This window comes from Xenopus laevis, chromosome 5S (genome assembly GCF_017654675.1).
Source record: "Xenopus laevis strain J_2021 chromosome 5S, Xenopus_laevis_v10.1, whole genome shotgun sequence".
Classification (NCBI taxonomy): domain Eukaryota; kingdom Metazoa; phylum Chordata; class Amphibia; order Anura; family Pipidae; genus Xenopus; species Xenopus laevis.
In genome coordinates this window covers 78,995,695-79,013,456 of record NC_054380.1, presented here as the reverse complement: position 1 = coordinate 79,013,456, position 17,762 = coordinate 78,995,695, and the positions used below count along the sequence as shown (strand labels likewise).

The 17,762-nt window shown below is 39.8% G+C and overlaps 1 protein-coding gene across 12 annotated transcripts in view; it reads left to right on the top strand.

Annotated features, from left to right (window-relative positions):
- Nucleotides 1-1,841: 1,841 nt before the first annotated feature.
- Nucleotides 1,842-17,762, top strand: part of LOC108717998 (regulating synaptic membrane exocytosis protein 1) — a 195,401-nt gene continuing 179,480 nt past the window's right edge. For 5 of the 12 annotated variants that reach the window (XM_018265499.2, XM_041564684.1, XM_041564683.1 and 2 more), the window contains exon 1: nt 1,844-2,369. In XM_018265499.2, the coding sequence (XP_018120988.1) occupies nt 2,206-2,369 (164 nt within the window). In that variant the 5' untranslated portion in view covers nt 1,844-2,205. Of the gene's footprint in view, nt 2,370-17,762 lie in introns of all 12 variants that reach the window. The other 7 variants (XM_041564689.1, XM_041564688.1, XM_041564686.1 and 4 more) reach the window with 2 other exon arrangements.

The window sequence follows — 17,762 nt, the reverse complement described above, 5'->3', positions numbered from 1 at the left end:
AACGAATCCGCTGTTTCGGGATTTGGCAGAATCCCAAAGCCTTCATCAAAGATTTGTCTGAATCCTGAACCAAATTCAAACCCTAATTTGTATATGGAAACTAGGTGCTGTAAAGGTTAAAGCATGGTTACAAATTTTTTCACTTCCTTGTTTGTGTGACAAAAAGTCACATGATTTTAAGGATTCGGATTTTGGCAGGCACTTGAATTCAGTTGAATCCTTCTTAAAAAGTCTGAATCCCAAACTCAATCGTGAATTTGGGGCATTCCTGATCAGGGTCGTTTTGGGCTGGAAGGACAGGGGACAGGGGGCTGCTATAAGGTTGTGGCAAAGTAACGTGCAAGCTGAAGAGGTGGTTGCCTTGGGGGGTCAAGCAGTGGCTTTGCAGCAGGGTGGGGTCCTCCCCTGTTCATGAATAAAGAATAACAGTGATCAGTATGAAAGTAAGAAAGGGCCCCCTAACAACAATTTTCAAATGCTAACAAACCCCCAGAATAACCCCTACCAGGCTCATGTCCCACAGAGTACAGAGTAGGGCAAGCAGAGAATGGCACACACAGGGAGCATACGATAAGCATAGTATGGCACACACACACACGGAGCATAGGGAAGGCAGAGTATGGCACACACAAGGGGCATAGGGCATGAAGAGTATGGCACATACATGGGCATAGGGCAGGCAGAATAGAGCAGGCGACAGGGACACTTAGATGTACAGTTTATACTGTGCTACATACAGTGACAAAACACTGGTGCCCCTACAGCAGTATGTATGAGATGTGAACATGTGACAAGGTGGGTACTTTCAGTCCGGGTCTGAGGTGAAGGGGCCAGTTAATCTCAATACTGATATCTTTTAAAGCTTACAAAAGGTAAGGAATCACAGCAGGCAGACTTTCATGTGTGTGTATGGGGGGGGGGGCACACAAGGGGGTTGGATGGCCTTGCCATAGGCTGTAGCCTAGGGACCCAGTGTGATCAGGGGGCAATCTAGCTTTTTAAAAATGATTTCTGTTTTGTTTTTGTTTATTATTGGTGCACCTGCAGGGCCGGATTTACATAGTTGGCACCCCTAGGCCCACTGCCATTCGTCGCCCCTGTTCCCTCCCCTTTATTCGTGCAAATTTTTCATCATCTGGACCGGAGCAATGTGGGTGTGGTTGGGCAGCATGCCGCCCCCCCCTAAAATCCTGCTGCCCTAGGCCCGGGCCTAGGTGGCCTTTCCACAAATCCGGGCCTGTGCACCTGCTGGGAGAAGAGTGTTGGCAAGGTGCTTGCTTGTATGTGTCCATTCCTGAGCCTATTACTGCAGCACACTTCCACCTAAAGAATGGGGCTCACATGTCATATTGACAGAGAGTGGTAAAAATGAAAACTGTCAAGTGCAACTCCCCTTTTGAGAGCTGGAATCTGGAATTATAGGGGTAAACTCTATCAAGGGAAAAAAGTATAGCGATTGCATCTGAAATTGTGCACATTTATTTCTCACTGGAATGCTGCGCTGTATTTGTGCAAAATGGAGCTCAGAGACCTGTGGCAATGCACAGTCAGTTGGCAAAGTGCAAAAAATAGCTGATTGCTGCCTCTTTTTTTGCACTTTGCTCACTGTCTTCTGCTAAGTAAATGAGCCCTCTCTTGTGTCTCCTTTCTTCAGTGGAAGGAATACGTGACCCACTCTAGCATCCCAAAATCCCCTGGCATTCATACATTAGAAGCACGAGAGGCAGCACCTCATGCCCAGGGCAAAGAGAGATGCTGCTTGGGAAGGGAGGGATGCAGCCGGCCCCTCCCCCACATCTCAGTGTTAAAAGCTTGTGTTCATCTCCCCAGCAGCACCCCCTCCCTCCTCCACTCCCACAGCAGCCTCTGTGTCATCTGCAGCAGCACTGGGAGAACTACTATCACTGCTACTGCTGCCTGCAACAAGCACGGGCACCGAGGGTGAACAGCAGCACATCCCATCACAGCTGAGGGGGGCACCAGTCATTATTGCGCATTATGGGGATGGCTCATGCTGCCTAAAACGTGGGGGAATGGCCCCCATTTACCAACCCCGCTTATTTTCTGTATGGGATCAGCTGGATCAGAGTGATTTGCCTGCCTAGGAATACACGGCGGGGTAGCTGGGGTGGGGGACACAGCTTAATTTCTTTTATCCACGGGGCTGACGGTGGACGCTCCCCTTGCCCTCATCACTATAGTCTAATGTCTTCATCAATGGGGCCCAGGGGCCCTCGGGCACCCACAGTGCCTCCCCCCATGAATGATCTGCCCGATCTGAGCCATCTGACTGAGGAGGAGAGGACAATTATCATGGCAGTGATGGACCGACAGAAGCAGGAGGAGGAGAAAGAAGAGGTCACGCTAAAGTAAGGGCACATTTGTACAGTGTTCATCATAATATGGACAGGTATATAGCAGGAGGGTGGCATTACATTCAATAGGAGATGCAGCAATTGGCTGCTGTTGGCTGGGCTACTCTTCTTTATACATTGAGTGCCAGCCCAGGGCTACAAGGTGCTTAGGTACAGTGGCTCATGTATGTGAAATCCCTGATATATATATATATATATATATATATATATATATATATATATATATATATATATATATATATATATATATATATATATATATATATGTAACATTTTGTGCCTAAAATATTTCCTACCCCACTTGCAGTTAAATACATGCCTTCCTATATACCATTTCTGTGAATGATAACTCTGCTTAAATGCTCTCAATCACCCAAAAGGGGGGAATGACTCACTCAATGTAACATATATGCTATTATGGCCTGTGCTAGATGCTACTGGTGCCTGTATGCAGCTTACAGACTAGGCCTGGCATAATAGTACGGTAGTGCAAACAGGCATTAGGAGGGTCAGTACTAATACTGCTGCTGGTTTATTGTATAGAAGAGTCTTGTTGTTGATAGTTTGTGTGCTTATATGATCATCAGTGCAAGTACAATTATGAGTCCATTAACACACTGATCATTGCTCTGCATAGGTCCCCAATGCCTTTATAGCACGGACAAAAAAAAAACTGTTGCAAATTTACTACACAACGGGGAATCAAATGAACCATGTTTATGTACATCTTTTTCCATTGCCTCCATTTTATATTTTTGTGATGGTCTGGGGTTGTGTATAATTCCTGCAATTTAGGGGAAACAGGTAGCTGGATTCTTCCAGGGAAATGTGGACTTAATGGTCCAGAGAGCATGGGGTGTGGTTGAATTTTCTAAGGTCGGCGTGAGGCTTTAAATATCAAACAGATCTCAGTTGCAGTTTTTTTCATCTCACTGACAGGATTGGGAACACAAGGTGTAGCCATTTTAGCAAATTATTGATGGCTTTAATCTTCCTTTAGCACACAAACGGGCATGTTGTAAGGCTTAGACACAATTTGGAGGCAAATAAAACCTCACATATTTTAGTAAAAAAAATGCTTATCTAGCTAAGAAACATAAAGGAGGGCTGGGGGGGTGAAAGATTGGCATGAATTATAGGCCGCACGGAGGATATGCGCCACTATCTTACCCACACCCTGCCTTGCCCTTCTTGACCAAGAAAACTTCATTGAGCCCACATTATCTCTCCATAGGTAATTCTTGGGCTAATAAATATAAATAAATAGTACAAAACTGTAATTTCACCTTTCTCTTCCTATATGGTCAGCATTCTGGAAGCCCTTCCAGAAATGGTCAGGTTAAATACATAACAAAAATAAATAATATTAGCATGCCTGAAGCCATTCATGCTTTGTTTTGGTACTTTCATGAACAGTGGCATAACTACTCATTACTGGGCCCCGCAGCAAATAAATGTCAGGGCCCCCAACATATTCCAAATTTGGCCTATCTTACTAACACATACTGAAACTGCTGCCCCCCCACCTGCAGCCGCAGGGTCTGCTTCCTCTGTAGTTACGTCCCTAATAATGAGAATGCTAATCCCACTACTAAGTGATTGTTTATAGGGAGTAAGTGGACACTCAGTTTGCCTATAAAGATACGCAGCCTAAAGAATGGAAGGGAAGGAGCGCAGATATTTAAACATTGATCAATGGTAAAGGAAACTTGTAGATTGAATTTGTCAACCTCAGTACAAGGGGTTGTTCACAGTGGTTTATGCCTCCTCTTTATATTATGCCTTGAATATGAATGCTCTTAAACAAAACTTGCTACATGATTTTGGTCCACGTGTAGGCAGAAAGCCTATATTTTAAACGTATGGAAAAAGCCAAAAATATGTAAAAGCCACTTTATATCTAGAAAAATGTGAGCCCATCCACTCCTAGAAAAGCCACTGTGCTTAGCTTTGAAATAAGCTGTAGGCCTCTCCATCAGTAAGTAAATTGAATGTGCTACAAGTAGGAAAACAGCTGATTGCTTTCATATTCATTGTGTTTCTCTGTGGCAATAAAGATGTTAAGATTTTAGGGGTGGGGCAGTTAATGCATTTCTGGCTTTAGAAGGAATGACAGTTCTCCAGTGTTTTTAATATAATAAAATGAAGCTACAAATGCAGTTTATCTTGTTCAGCACCATGGAGAGTGGCCTAGACTAGAAGCCCCTTTCAGTGACTACAGCATCTCTGAGCACAATTTATTTAAAAAATCGAATTTCCTAAACTTGGGTGAATAGGATGGACCAGAAAACTTGAATCGAATTCTAATCAAATTCGATTTGAGTTTTAAAGACACGATTCAAGTTGAAGGCTGCAAATAACTCAAAATTGATCCGAGGACGCCACCCATTGAATAATTTCTTAAAGGACCACTGTATGATAAATCTCGAAAATCTAATTTTTAAAAAAACTCGAATCGAATTTGAACAATTCCCTAGTTGGATTTGACAGTTTTGGCCATAAAAAAAACCTCGAAAATTCGAATTGATAAATTTGTCCCTTAGTGTAAATCATCTGGTGTCAGTGAGCATCCCAGATTGCCATAAAGGGCCATTTTTGGAAGATAATATTCTCTAAAGGGGAACAATATTTCGTAAAAATACTGTTAAATAGATCTAGAATTTATCATCTGTAAACCTGTTATGCAGAAAGCTCCAGAAATCAGCAATGCAATACCTTGCAGCTGAAATATTCAATCCTTTATTCTTGCATTATTCAGTTTAGTGAAAAGATTATACTGTACATTGTAAATTATGTTAACACAATGTTGATTGCAAAAAAATTTTATTAGGTTCTTTCAAGGAGAAGGAAAGTTGTTTCCAACTTGGGGGTGCCAAATGTAAGCCCCCCAAGTGAATGTATTTACTTACCTGAAACCCCGGGCCGGTGCTCCTTTCAGCAGAAAACTGCACCGGCCCGGGGTTAATCCAGTAAGCACCACAGAGCGATCATTTTCCGGCTTCTTATTGCTTCTCCCGGCTTGAAATAGTCAAACTTTAACTAAAAAGCCGGCTATTTCATTCTACTGCGCATGCATCTGCTCCGGGAAATTTGAAGAAAGAAGAAGCTGGAAGAGGATCGCTCCATGGCGCTCGCTGGAATAAGCCTGGTCCGGTGCAGGTTTCTGCTAATAGGAGCACCGGCCTCGGTTTTCAGGTCAAATACATTCACTTGGGGGTGACTAACATTTAGCACCCCCAAAAGTGAAATGACTTTCCTTCTCCTTTAAGGTCTATAGTCCAAGAAGCTGCTGCACACTGTTAAAGGTGAATCAGATTTTTAGTTGTGTTATTTATTTATTAAGACAATGTTTCGGATCTCGCGGGGTCCTTTATCAAACCTATAATGACACACTCCACACTGTGTTAAATAGTGTTAGTTGAGGGCAGGGAAGGTTCTGGGCAGGAACCAAAAAATTCCCATTGGTTACATTTCTGTGCAAATCTCCTTTAAGGGCTGTGACAATTCAGACTTTTTGTCTGCTGTTTTTCAGTAGTCCAGACAGAGGGGGGCAAAACTCCCCAAATCACTCTTCATTGGCTCTATATAGGAACCTCATGCACAAAACACCTGCGCCTACCAGGTGATTCTTCTAAAAAAAAAAAATCAGCTTGTAATCACATCAAACCCTTCCCCAGTGGGGTTTACAATCTGAATTCCCTACCAGCGGAACACACAAAGGTGAATTTCATCTAGCAAACTACTAGTACAGGCATGGAATGCCTTATGCAGAAACCCTTATCCAGAAAGCTCAGAATTACGGAAAGGCCATTTTCCATAGCGTTCCTTTTTTTCTGTAATAATAAAACAGTTGTACTTGATCCTAACAAAGCTACATAAATCCATATTTGTGGTAAAATAATTAGAACTGGTTTATTTAATGTGCATTAATAGAATTAAGTGAAAGTGAGAGTTCAGTCTTTGATAAATAGGTCTTTAAAATGCAGTTGCAATGAATTGGGTGTGTTAGAATTCCTGAGCTTAATCTCACTATGCCCCTTTTTGATTTTTCGCAAGAAATAAGAGTATTTATGGTGTTTTCCAAATACTTATTTAACATTGCAATCATGACCAAACTTTAGCGAGTTTTCTGGAAAAGTAATAATTTTACAAATCACTGATGTTGTTTTTTATTATTGATCCTAACAAAGCTACACAAATCCATATATTTTATCTTAATAACCATCTATGGGAACTTCTAGTTCAAATATGTTTATCAATTTCTACACTGGAAATTATTATTTTTTTTCAATGTATTTATTGAGTTTCAAGGTTAAACAGTAGAGCAATAGCTCACAACAAATAATAACAATAACAAAATAGAAAGTACAAGAAGTAAAATTATAATGGAGGGGGGGGTATGCCTTCCTAGGATGTAAACAAAGCATAGATCTTATATCACATTTGTATGACTTATAGTAGACCATTTTACCCAATTTTCCCTGCATTATTTGTAGCCAATGCTGCTATTATTTGTCTTGGTAGTTTAAGTCCAATTTGTTGAGTTGTAGGAATTTCTTCCGTCTTCCATTTCCTTGCTATGAGTTGTCTAGCTGCAGAAATTATATGATGTATGATTGTATACAACTCTTTTGGTATATTTGGTTGAATAAGGCCCAGTATTATTACTAAGTTCCATCTGGTTTTACAATAGTACTCCAGTTGTATCCAAAATTGGTGAAGTTTAGGGCACTCCCACCATATATGTAGCATATCTCCTTTCTGATGACAACCCCTCCAGCACGTATTGGGTATGTATTTTTATAGATGCGATACAGTTTATTTGGGGTCATATATGAATCATATAGGATTTTCCTTGAGGTCTCTAAGCGGATGATACATTAAGAGACTTTAGTAGGAATGGAACATATTTATATCCATTCTGTGGGGGTACACTGGAAATTATTTTCATAGTAATACTGCTAAAATGTACATCTTATTAGGGGTCCTTTATGACTGCAAGCTTTTGAGCAAATTTCCATGCAGTCTGTTGCATTCATTAAAGGTACTTGTGTCAAAATGTGCTCCTTGCACTTACATTTGGTTGCTGTTTTTCCCCTGCTTCAAATTGAGTGCTGCCGTGCCTAATTACACAGAGGAACCCTGGAGCCACCACCATTAGCGCTTTGCATAAATAGGTACAGCCCACTTGTACTGAAAGAATCAGGTGCACGTGTCACACTCACCCCAGATACAGGATACCAGACAGACTTTCAGCACAATTGCATTTGGTCCATGGCAAACTGGTAGTGCAATTGAGTTAATTTTGACACATCGGAACAGATTTACTAAAGAGTGAAGTGGCCATCGCTAGCGAACATTGGCCATAATTCCCATCTGCAGGCACATCACCAATTTACTAACAGGTGTAGAGGACATTTCACTACCAAAAGAGACGAGTAGTTTTGCACCCTATTGCCAGGTGAATTTTTGCTCAGGCGAAAGATCATTACTCTGCAAATTCACTAAAGTGCGAATTTTACAGAATGTAACCTCTTTTGCCAGAGTTTCCTTTGCTACCTTAGACCTGACAAACTGATAAGATGCAGCTACATCCTCCTCAAACTTATGTCAGTGACATCATATCCTGTATGCCAAAAAGTTATTGAAATGATAAAAAATTTGGCGTTTTTTCATATTTTAAAGCGGGATTCCCTTCAAAAGTCCTAACTACTAAGGATTTCCGTGTTAAAATTTTTTTCCAACCATTTGAGGGGCATGCCATATTTGTTTTAGGGTGGGCTCATGTCTATGGCATTAGAAGATCCCTTTTGTCTTTATGTCTTTATTATGCTTCCTTGGACATTTGTAATAATAAGTGGCCACAAAAAAATGTCTTAAATATGTTGTGCGTCAAAAAATTGTCTCATGTCGAAATAATTTTGATGCCCATAGACTTCACTGTATTTCAGCAAATTTTTGCTGTTTCACGTATTTTTGGCGAAGCTAAATGGGATGGATTCGCCCATCACTAACAGGGAGTCCTTGAGTTACATACACCCGACTTACATACAACTTATACTTACATACAGAGGCAGTATGTTACAGTAATGTACCAGTGGCGGAACTACCGGGGGAGCAGGGGCTGCGAGCGGGCCAGGGCCCGCACCCCCTCAGGGCCCCCCGGCAGCGCCTCACGCCAATGAAATCCCCCTGGCAGCGCGCCACTAAAATTCGTTCATACGGAGGGGGGTGGGGCCCGGGTGCGTGTCACGCACCAGGGCCCATCCCCCTCTAGGAACGCTACTGTAATGTACTACGGTTTGCTTGGCCTTTATAAGCATTTAGCTTTAATAAACCACCTGCCCTAATCCCCTCACAAACATGTATAATTTGCATTTAATGTAACTGTTCAAATTTACATACGAATTCATCTTAAGAACAAACCTACAGACCCTATCTCATACGTAACCCGTCAACATTCTCATTTTAGTGGTTTTTTGAAACCATGACTAAATTAACTTTCCCAAATGTCATGAAATTTATTATAAGATCTGAATTAAATGCTTGAATGATAAAAAAATGCTGAATCATCTGAAAAATACCTGAATACTGTACCTCTAAAAATTTGAATGTATTTTACAATTACTAGCAAAACTATCCAAATTGATTAAAAAAGTCCAAATAGATTGTCCCATTGACTTCTGTAGGACCTCCACAACTTTTACTTGGGAAATTTTTGTATTAGAGGTTTTTGTGGTTTTTACACTTAATAAATTTCAAATCTTTAGAGCTTTTAAGAAGGAAAACCACAAATGTTTCGAGGTTCGTGGAAAAAATAAAAATTCAATTACAGTATAAATCAGCCACATAGTTATAATTTTTGGTCCTTGCTGAGGGTTATTTTTATTTTCCACAAAACAAGAGTATTCCGATGAATGAAAATTGTTCCATTCAATTGGTATTGCTAGATAAATCAAAGCAAATGATTTTCCCTCAAAGCAGTTTTTCTCCACGACAGGACCAAGGCAAGGCACCATTATTACTGTGAATTAATAGTTCCCAAGGGTAAGTGGGTTTCCTTTATCTTGTGCATCTCATTATAACCTACATCCGGAATCCCTAACACATAAATCCTGATTTTACTTTTGTGTGAGCCTTGCCTTAATATAATACAGGCTATAGATTTTTTTAAAAAAATATTTAATTTAATGATGTGTGTTTTATATTACACAGAAACTCTGTTGCTTCAACAAGTTTTTAAAATGGTATTTATTTTTATCACATCTACTGGACCATCCATTGAAAAATATATGCTATGCTTTCACTACAGGTATGGGATTCGTTATCTGGAAACCCCTTATCCAGAAAGCTCCAAATTACAGAAAGGACGTCTCCCACGAACTCCATTTTATCTAAATAATCCACATTTTTAAAAATGATTTACTTTTTCTCTGAAATAATAAAACAATACCATGTACATGATTCAAACTAAGACTAATCATTATTGGAACCAGCCTATTTGTTTATTTAGGGGCCCATTCACTAAGTTCGAGTGAAGGATTAGAAGGAAAAATACTCGAATTTTCGAGTAGTTTTTTGTGCTCCTTGACTATCAAATTGGCGTAAATTCGCCTGAGTAGAATGATTCGAATAGATCGAGCGCAAAAACGCTGCGACTATTCGCCCATTCGATAGTCGAAGTACTGTCTCTTTTAAAAATACTTCGAATGCCTACTTCGCCACCTAAAACCTACTGAATTGCTTTAAAAGCCTATGGGAAAGTCCCATAGGCTTGTTTTCTAAGTTTTTGATCGAATAAAAAGGCATTCGATCGATCATTCGATCGAATGAAAATCCTTCGATCGAATATTCGATCGTGCGACTATTCTGCAGGCGAATATTCGCCCATTCGACTATTCGCCAGCGCGTAAATTCGCCCGAATTGCCTATTCGATTCTATTCCCCAGTCGAATTTCGAGGGATTTAACCCCTCGAAATTCGACCCTTGATACATCTGCCCCTTAATGTTTACATCATTTTATAGTAGATTTAAGGTATGAAGATCCCAATTGCAGAAAGATCCATTATCAGGAAAACCCCGGTCCCAAGCATTCTGGATGACAGATCCCATACATGTAAACACTGCTTTTAAACTTTACTTTTGATTGATCCCTATCATTAAGGGACCTGTAACATCAAAATAAGAGACATTTATTTTCATTAAGTTCCTTTTATTTTTATGTAGATTTCGTTAAATATATTGTGCTATGTAGTCTATAGCATTCACATGGTATACTATTTATGTACAGGGATGGGACCTATTATCCAGAATGCTGGGGACCTGGGGCTTTCTGAATAATGGATCTTTCTGCAATTTGAAACTTCATACCATATTGTCTACTATAAAATCATGTAATCATTAAATAAACCCAATAGGCTGGTTCTGCTTCCAATAAGGACTAATTGTATATTAGTTTGGATCAAGTACAAGGTACTGTTTTATTATTACAGAGAAAAAGAAAATCATTTTTAAAAATCTGGATTATTTGGATAAAATAGAGTCTATGTGATTTGGATCTTACAGGATAATGGGTTTCCGGATAACGGATCCCATACCCATAGGTAAATAGTTTTTTATAGGGGGTTTCTTAGTGCTCTAAAAAACAAATGCTCTGTAAGGCTACAAATGTGTTGTTATTGTTACTTTTTATTACTGATCCATCTATTCAGGCCTCTCCCATTCATATTCCAGTCTCTTATTCAAATCAATGTATGGTTACTAGGGTAATTTGGACCCTAGTTACCAGATTGCTTAAGATGCAAATTGAAGAGCTGCTGAATAAAAAGCTAAATAACTCAAAAACCATAAATAATAAAAAATGAAAACAAATTGCAAATTGTCTCAGAATATCACTCTGTACATCATACTAAAAGTTCTCTCAAAGGTGAACAACCCCTTCAATACTAAACTGCCCTGATCACTGGATTTGATGCCATTATTTTACACCACTACAGACATTGCGTAATCCATTCAATCCAATCCATCAAGTCAATGGGTACATTCAAGAAGCAGCAGGTTTGGGTCCCTAAAGCCCTTTTGGATTTGACTGTTGACCAGTGTCGACTGGAGCCTTGGGGAGCCACAACGGCCTTCTTGTTCCCCACTTCCGCCTTTGCGCACACCTTTTTATATACTCAGGCAGGCCTCACCCCCTTTTGTGACATCACAGCGGGGCGGGCGTGGGTATATAAAGAGGGGAGCACACGGGGTTAGGGTCGAGTGCGGGCGCAGGGGGTTGAGTTTTTCTTGACCCGCACATCACTAGTACACGCTACAAAATCTGGTGGAACTGCATCTATAGAGGTAATTCCTTATGTTTTTATAGACAAACTTAATGCATTTTCTGGAGGAGACCTTATTTAATAATTAAACCTTTTGTTTCATATGTTCAAAATAAAAATGAGAGAAAAGAATTTTGAGTATTTCATGCCAAGAATATTTAATGGCTAGCCATGTTATATTTTAACTCCTAAAATAATTCTTTAATTTTCCAGATAGATAATTTTATACTTAGAATTTAGTAATCCGTTGTTAATCTTTAGAGTTTTCTAGCCTAATTCCTGTGACACCACATGTGAAGGGGTAAAAGCCATTAGCACAGGTGATGTGTCATAACAACACAAGCATTGGTTAATCCACCTGTGCTCAAGTGCTCTGTTCTGTACTGATGGGGACCCCTGGGAGCGGATGTGGGAAAACCTGACCTGGAGGATTTTCTTTGCATTATTCACCAGGTGACACCATTAAACCAGAATTACTCAGCACTTTCTGTCCTAGTTTTGCTCTAGACATCCCTCATACTCCGTGTCTATGATGTAAATGCAAAATAGGAAATTCAATGCGCCTTCTGGGCTTTAACTCTTTATTTTTATTTGGAAACAAAGAATTTAGCAAGTTCCTTAAAGGAATACTTTTCTAAGGATAGGAGTTGGTTAATTGTGATTGCAGAACAGTATACAGGTATGGGACCTATTATCCAGAATGCTCGGGACCTGGCGTTTTTCAGATAAAGGTATCTTTCTGTAATTTGGATCTCTATAACTACTTTAACATCAATTAAACATTAATTAAACCCAAGAGGATTGTTTTGCATCCAATAAGGATTAATCATATCTCAGTTGGGAAGAAGTACAAGGTACTGTTTCATTACTACAAGGAAAAAGGAAATCATATTTTTACAATTATAATGGGGTCTATGGGAGATGGCCTTTCCATAATTCGGAGCTTTTTGGATAATGGGTTTTCCGCATTACGAATAGTATAATTGTTCTTAGAACTCCTTATATTTGTGTACATTTACAATATATTTTATAGTATTTTAATAATATTATGTTAAAGAGTTGGTTCACCATTCAGTTAACTTTTAGTATGTTATATAATGGCCAGTTCTAAGCAACTTTTCAATTGGTCTTCATTATTATTATTATTTTTTAAAATTATTTGCCTTTTTCTTCCGACTCCTCATCTAAAAGCCAATGCTCTGTAAAGCTACATATTTCTTGTTATCACTATTTTATTACTCATCTGTCTAGTCAGGCTTCTCCTATTCATATCCCAGTCTTTTATTCAACTGAGTGCATGGTTGCCAGGGTAATGTGGACCATAGCAACCAGATTACTGAACTTGCAATCTGGAGAGCTGCTGAATAAAAAGCTAAATATGTCAAAAACCACAAATAATAAAAAATGAAAACCATTTGCAAATCGTCTGAGAACATCATTCTAAAATTTAACTCAAGGATAAACAGCCCCTTGAAGGTTAGCAAATCACTTGAAAATGTGTATATTGGGTATAGCAGGCAAAGAGGAGTCTTGATCATTCTTTACTTACTGGAGGTGTAAAGGGCTATGGGAGTATCAGTTACAGAGATAGAATATTAAATAAACCATTTATTTTACTATTTACTGACAATATTGAAATTATTTTTGAGCAAGGAAACATATGAAGTTCAGCATCAAATCCTTATTTAGACAGCAGAAATGGTACTTACCCTGGTACTGTAACTATAGATAGCTAGGATATGAGAAAACCAACAGAATTTGAGATGTGTAGGAAGGGCTTTTGCCTGCATCCCTCCTCTAACAAGGCAGCATCTCTCATGTAGTCCTATACATTAGCTGCCTCCCATGTGTATGTGCCTATGTGCATGAGTCAGCAGTTGTCAGGGAAATACCTATAACCCTAATTTAGTTACTGTCTCTTTAAATAGCAATTAACCCTTGGCAATCCCAGGGCCTTGAGTTTGGAAAGTACTGGGAACTGGGATTTACAGTGCAGTGCCGTCACCTAGGGAACACTGAGGAGCACACCTCAGGGGATTTCCACTAGGAATAATAAAACACACACAGTTTTCAATAAAACAAATATAAACGTTATGTAAAACTGTATTTAGTAACTGTAAATGCAAATCACACAATATCACTTTACTCTGGGAAACCTGTGGGGAGTATCAACCCCTGGCGCCGTCTCTCAATGCCACAATCCCACACTCCCCATCTGGTGATAAAAGTAGAATAAATCCAGTCAGTTCAATGTCCCTTTCCCAAGAGCTCTTCTGTCCCCAGGTAGCGCTACCTGCCCCAAGGTAGTAGCCACTCCCATGTGGCAGGTACATGAGCAAGACCTGTCCTCACCCTGGGGAAACACACAGTAGCCAAAATATCCACAGGCAAGAGATAGAAACTGGCTCTCCCTGATGCTCAAATACTTTATCAAGCAGAGCAGAACGCAGCCTAAGTTAAGCACTCCCCCTCTTCCATGGATGCACTGGGGCTCCCAGCCAATCAGATGGCTCTCCAGCGTGTAACTGGGCTGCATGCTGTCACAGACAGAAAAACAGAGGAAGGATTTGTCTGATCCCCTACATACCCTTCAGCCCACACTAGTTGAGGAAATAAAAAACGAAATTTTTCTGATACAATTCTGATTACACCTGTTACATGAGCATGTAATTCTGCTACTTAGTCTGTATGAATTTAATAGGGATGCAGCGAATCCGGGATTCGGTTCGGGATTAGGCCAGGATTCTGCCTTTTTCAGCAGGATTCGGATTTGGCCGCATCCTTCTGCCGAAAACCAAATCTGAATCCAAATTTGCATATGCAAATTAGGGGTGGGAGGGAAATCGCGTGACTTTTTGTCACAAAACAAGGAATTGAAAAATGTGTTCCCCCTTACCACCCCTAATTTGTTTATGCAAATTAGGATTTGTGTGGTATTTGGCCGAATCTTTCGTGAAAATAGTGGATTCGGTGCATCTGTAGAACTTAATACAACCGTAGACAGGGTTCGTCATCCATCACTTTTGACTGCCATATTAGCGCAGATATGGGGACCTGTTATCCAGAATGTTTGGGACCTGGGGTTTTCTGGATAATGGGTCTTTCTGTAATATAGATCTTAATTACTTAAGCCTATTAGAAAACATTAAATAAATTCGATAGGCTGCTTTTGCTTCCAATAAGGATAAATGATATCTTATAATAACAGTTCTTGATAATGGATTTCCAGATAGCAAATCCCAAACCTGTATAGGTATGGAAATCCAAATTATGGAAATATCCCTTTTCTGGAAAACCCCAGGTCCCAAGCATTCTGGATATCATGTATCACAATGAGGTATTTAGCAGTGCGGTCCTAACTTGCAGTACTGCATTGGACAACACAAAAAAACGTTTTTCTCTTTCAGTGCACAAACAGAAGCACGTGGGTTTATCTTTAGTTAAAGACAAGTTAATCAATCAAAATATCTCATTACTTTAATGCTACGGAAGCAGAAGGCCCTGGAGGCCTGTAATTGAACAGGGTTGACCTACATATTTAGTACCAGTATTGTTGGGAACAGAGTTTTAATTTCAAGTCCTTGTTAAGGGATGTAGGAAACCCCCATGTACAGTGCATTCTGGATAAAAGGTCCCATACTTTTACTAACCACGTGCATATCTTGCCTACTACCCTAAACGTCCAGAGAAGAAATATGGGAAGACATTTTGTACTGTATAACTGCTTGCATGCTCTGTTGCAGCAATATGGACAAGGTGCACAATAATATCCATGAACAAAAAAACCAATGGCACATCCGATGCTGTTAAACCAGTTGTGAGTTGTGAAGCCTTAGACTTGACAAAGGGTCTTGTACAGGCCCGAAACGTTGCCACTATTATGAGCTAATAAACAACTCAAAACTGGTTTAACAGCATCGGATGTGCCATTGGTGTTTTGTTCATGGATACTAATTTTGGGCCCTTGGCAGTTTTGGGGCCATACACCTAGAGGCACCTGATACCAAACAGGTAACACTGGAAGCAGCACTCCATCCCTGTATTGCAAAGATGCACAATAATGTCAACCAATGTGCCATAAAACATCTATAGCAGTAATAATTTATGTGATTGGAAATAGAATGCTTGTCTTGGTCACTGACAGATCATCTCGTCGCTCAACAAATAGATGTAGACACAATTAGGTGTGAAACCATAAGTGAAATGTCCCCTTATTGGGAGCAATAATTATGAAGATGATGTAGTAAAACCACTAATAAAACAGCTAGAGCCACTGCCTCCCAGCGTGCAATGCTTATTTAATGACACTGCCCTGGAGGGGACAATGTTGCTTTTTTTATTCATGAGGTCTTGCAGGCATTTGGCCTATTATTTCAATGATGCAACAAAGACACTACTCTAATTGAAAAAGTCCAACTTTTTCTAGTCTCACACTAAAAACATCATCATTTTCTAAATCAGTCTTAAATTAAAGTCTAGATTGACCAAATTCATTCTTCTTCTTATTTAATGTTCAGTTGTGCCATTCAGAAATTGCATCACACTGACTTGATTGACTGTCCCAGGAATTCTGCAAAAGAGAAGCAAGTGCCTGGCTAGGCCTGATAGACATTCAGAAAAGCCCAAATTAAAAAGAAAAAAAACTTATTCCTGCCTGTATTGCAAGACAAAGCCAAGGATTTTCCCATTGCACTTTCCTATAGGCATATGCAACGTATAACTGACATGGCCAGTGGCAATTCTTTTAGCGCTGACTGGTACTTATTGTGATTCAGATTGTGTAAGACTTCCATGCCAGGTTCATGGGTCAGCATGCATTCCAGCACAGACGTCAGAGCGCACAGTGTTAGTGCACCCAATGTCAGCGTTCCTGGTGTTGGTACAGCCAGAGTCAGTATGCCTGGCATCTGTGCGCCCATCGTCAGCGAGCCTGACGTCAGCACGCCCACATTCGTTTGGCACCAAAACCTCCCTTTAAAAAGATGCTTAAGGATTCCCTCAGTGCTTGGCTATAATCCTAGCTGTGTGGACTTCCTTGTTGATGCTTTCTGATTTACTATTTATGACCTCAGCCTGACTACCGACTTTGCTTGACCTCCACCTGTCCGACTTTGGCTTGATAACTGACCCTGCTTGAACTCCACCTGCATCAGACCTCGGCTTGTTTTAATTATGCTCTTCTGCTTCCCCTCACTGTACTCAGCTCTGTCCAACCTTCAGTCGCTGCTGTGGTTGTGATGTGGTGCATAAGATGCTCCTCAAATCTTGAGCTCCTTCTACAGGTAATCATTACAGATTGCCTTTTGCTACCTGCATCATAACTTCTTTGTCTTTACATTAAATTTTCTGTTTTGTTCTATAAGGGACATGTAGCCGGTGGGCTTTTAGGAAAGCCTATGAAGAAAGACAAACCATCGTTGTAGTAGAAGATGACTATGAGGCATTATTGCAACATACAGGTCTACTTTTAATAACTGTTTTATGCAAGTCTGTAATGTGTGAAAGGCCTGTCCTTGCTACACTAATGCAATTATTTAGAGACTTCATCTTACACACACACACACACATTGATCAAATAAAGTACTAACTTATATATATATATATATATAAAAAGTGTTTTCCTGGTTGTTTTAGCTTGTATAATGCAAATGTGAGACACCTGTAATACACCATTACCGAGCTTGTGTTTGAGTCTTAGGCTTTATGTACTGTATGCTGCAGCCTGGAATATACAATAAAATGCCAAAAAAAATAGCATTTGTACTCTTGCCAGCTTTGCCTTACATTTAAATACAGATATTAGTACGCCCTATAAATCACATAAGGACAAGGCCCTTTTTTAACACGAGGCACCAACAAAGATTGTCACAGCAAGGGTTTTTTCCGGTAGAAAGAAATGTGTCCCATTCACTAATATGTCTCATGTACTGACATATCTTTTATTGACTGTTGACATATCTTTTATTGACTGTTGACATATCTTTTATTGACTGTTGACATATCTTTTATTGACTGTTGACATATCTTTTATTTCCTCAGAGCTGTGTATTATTCAGATGCTAT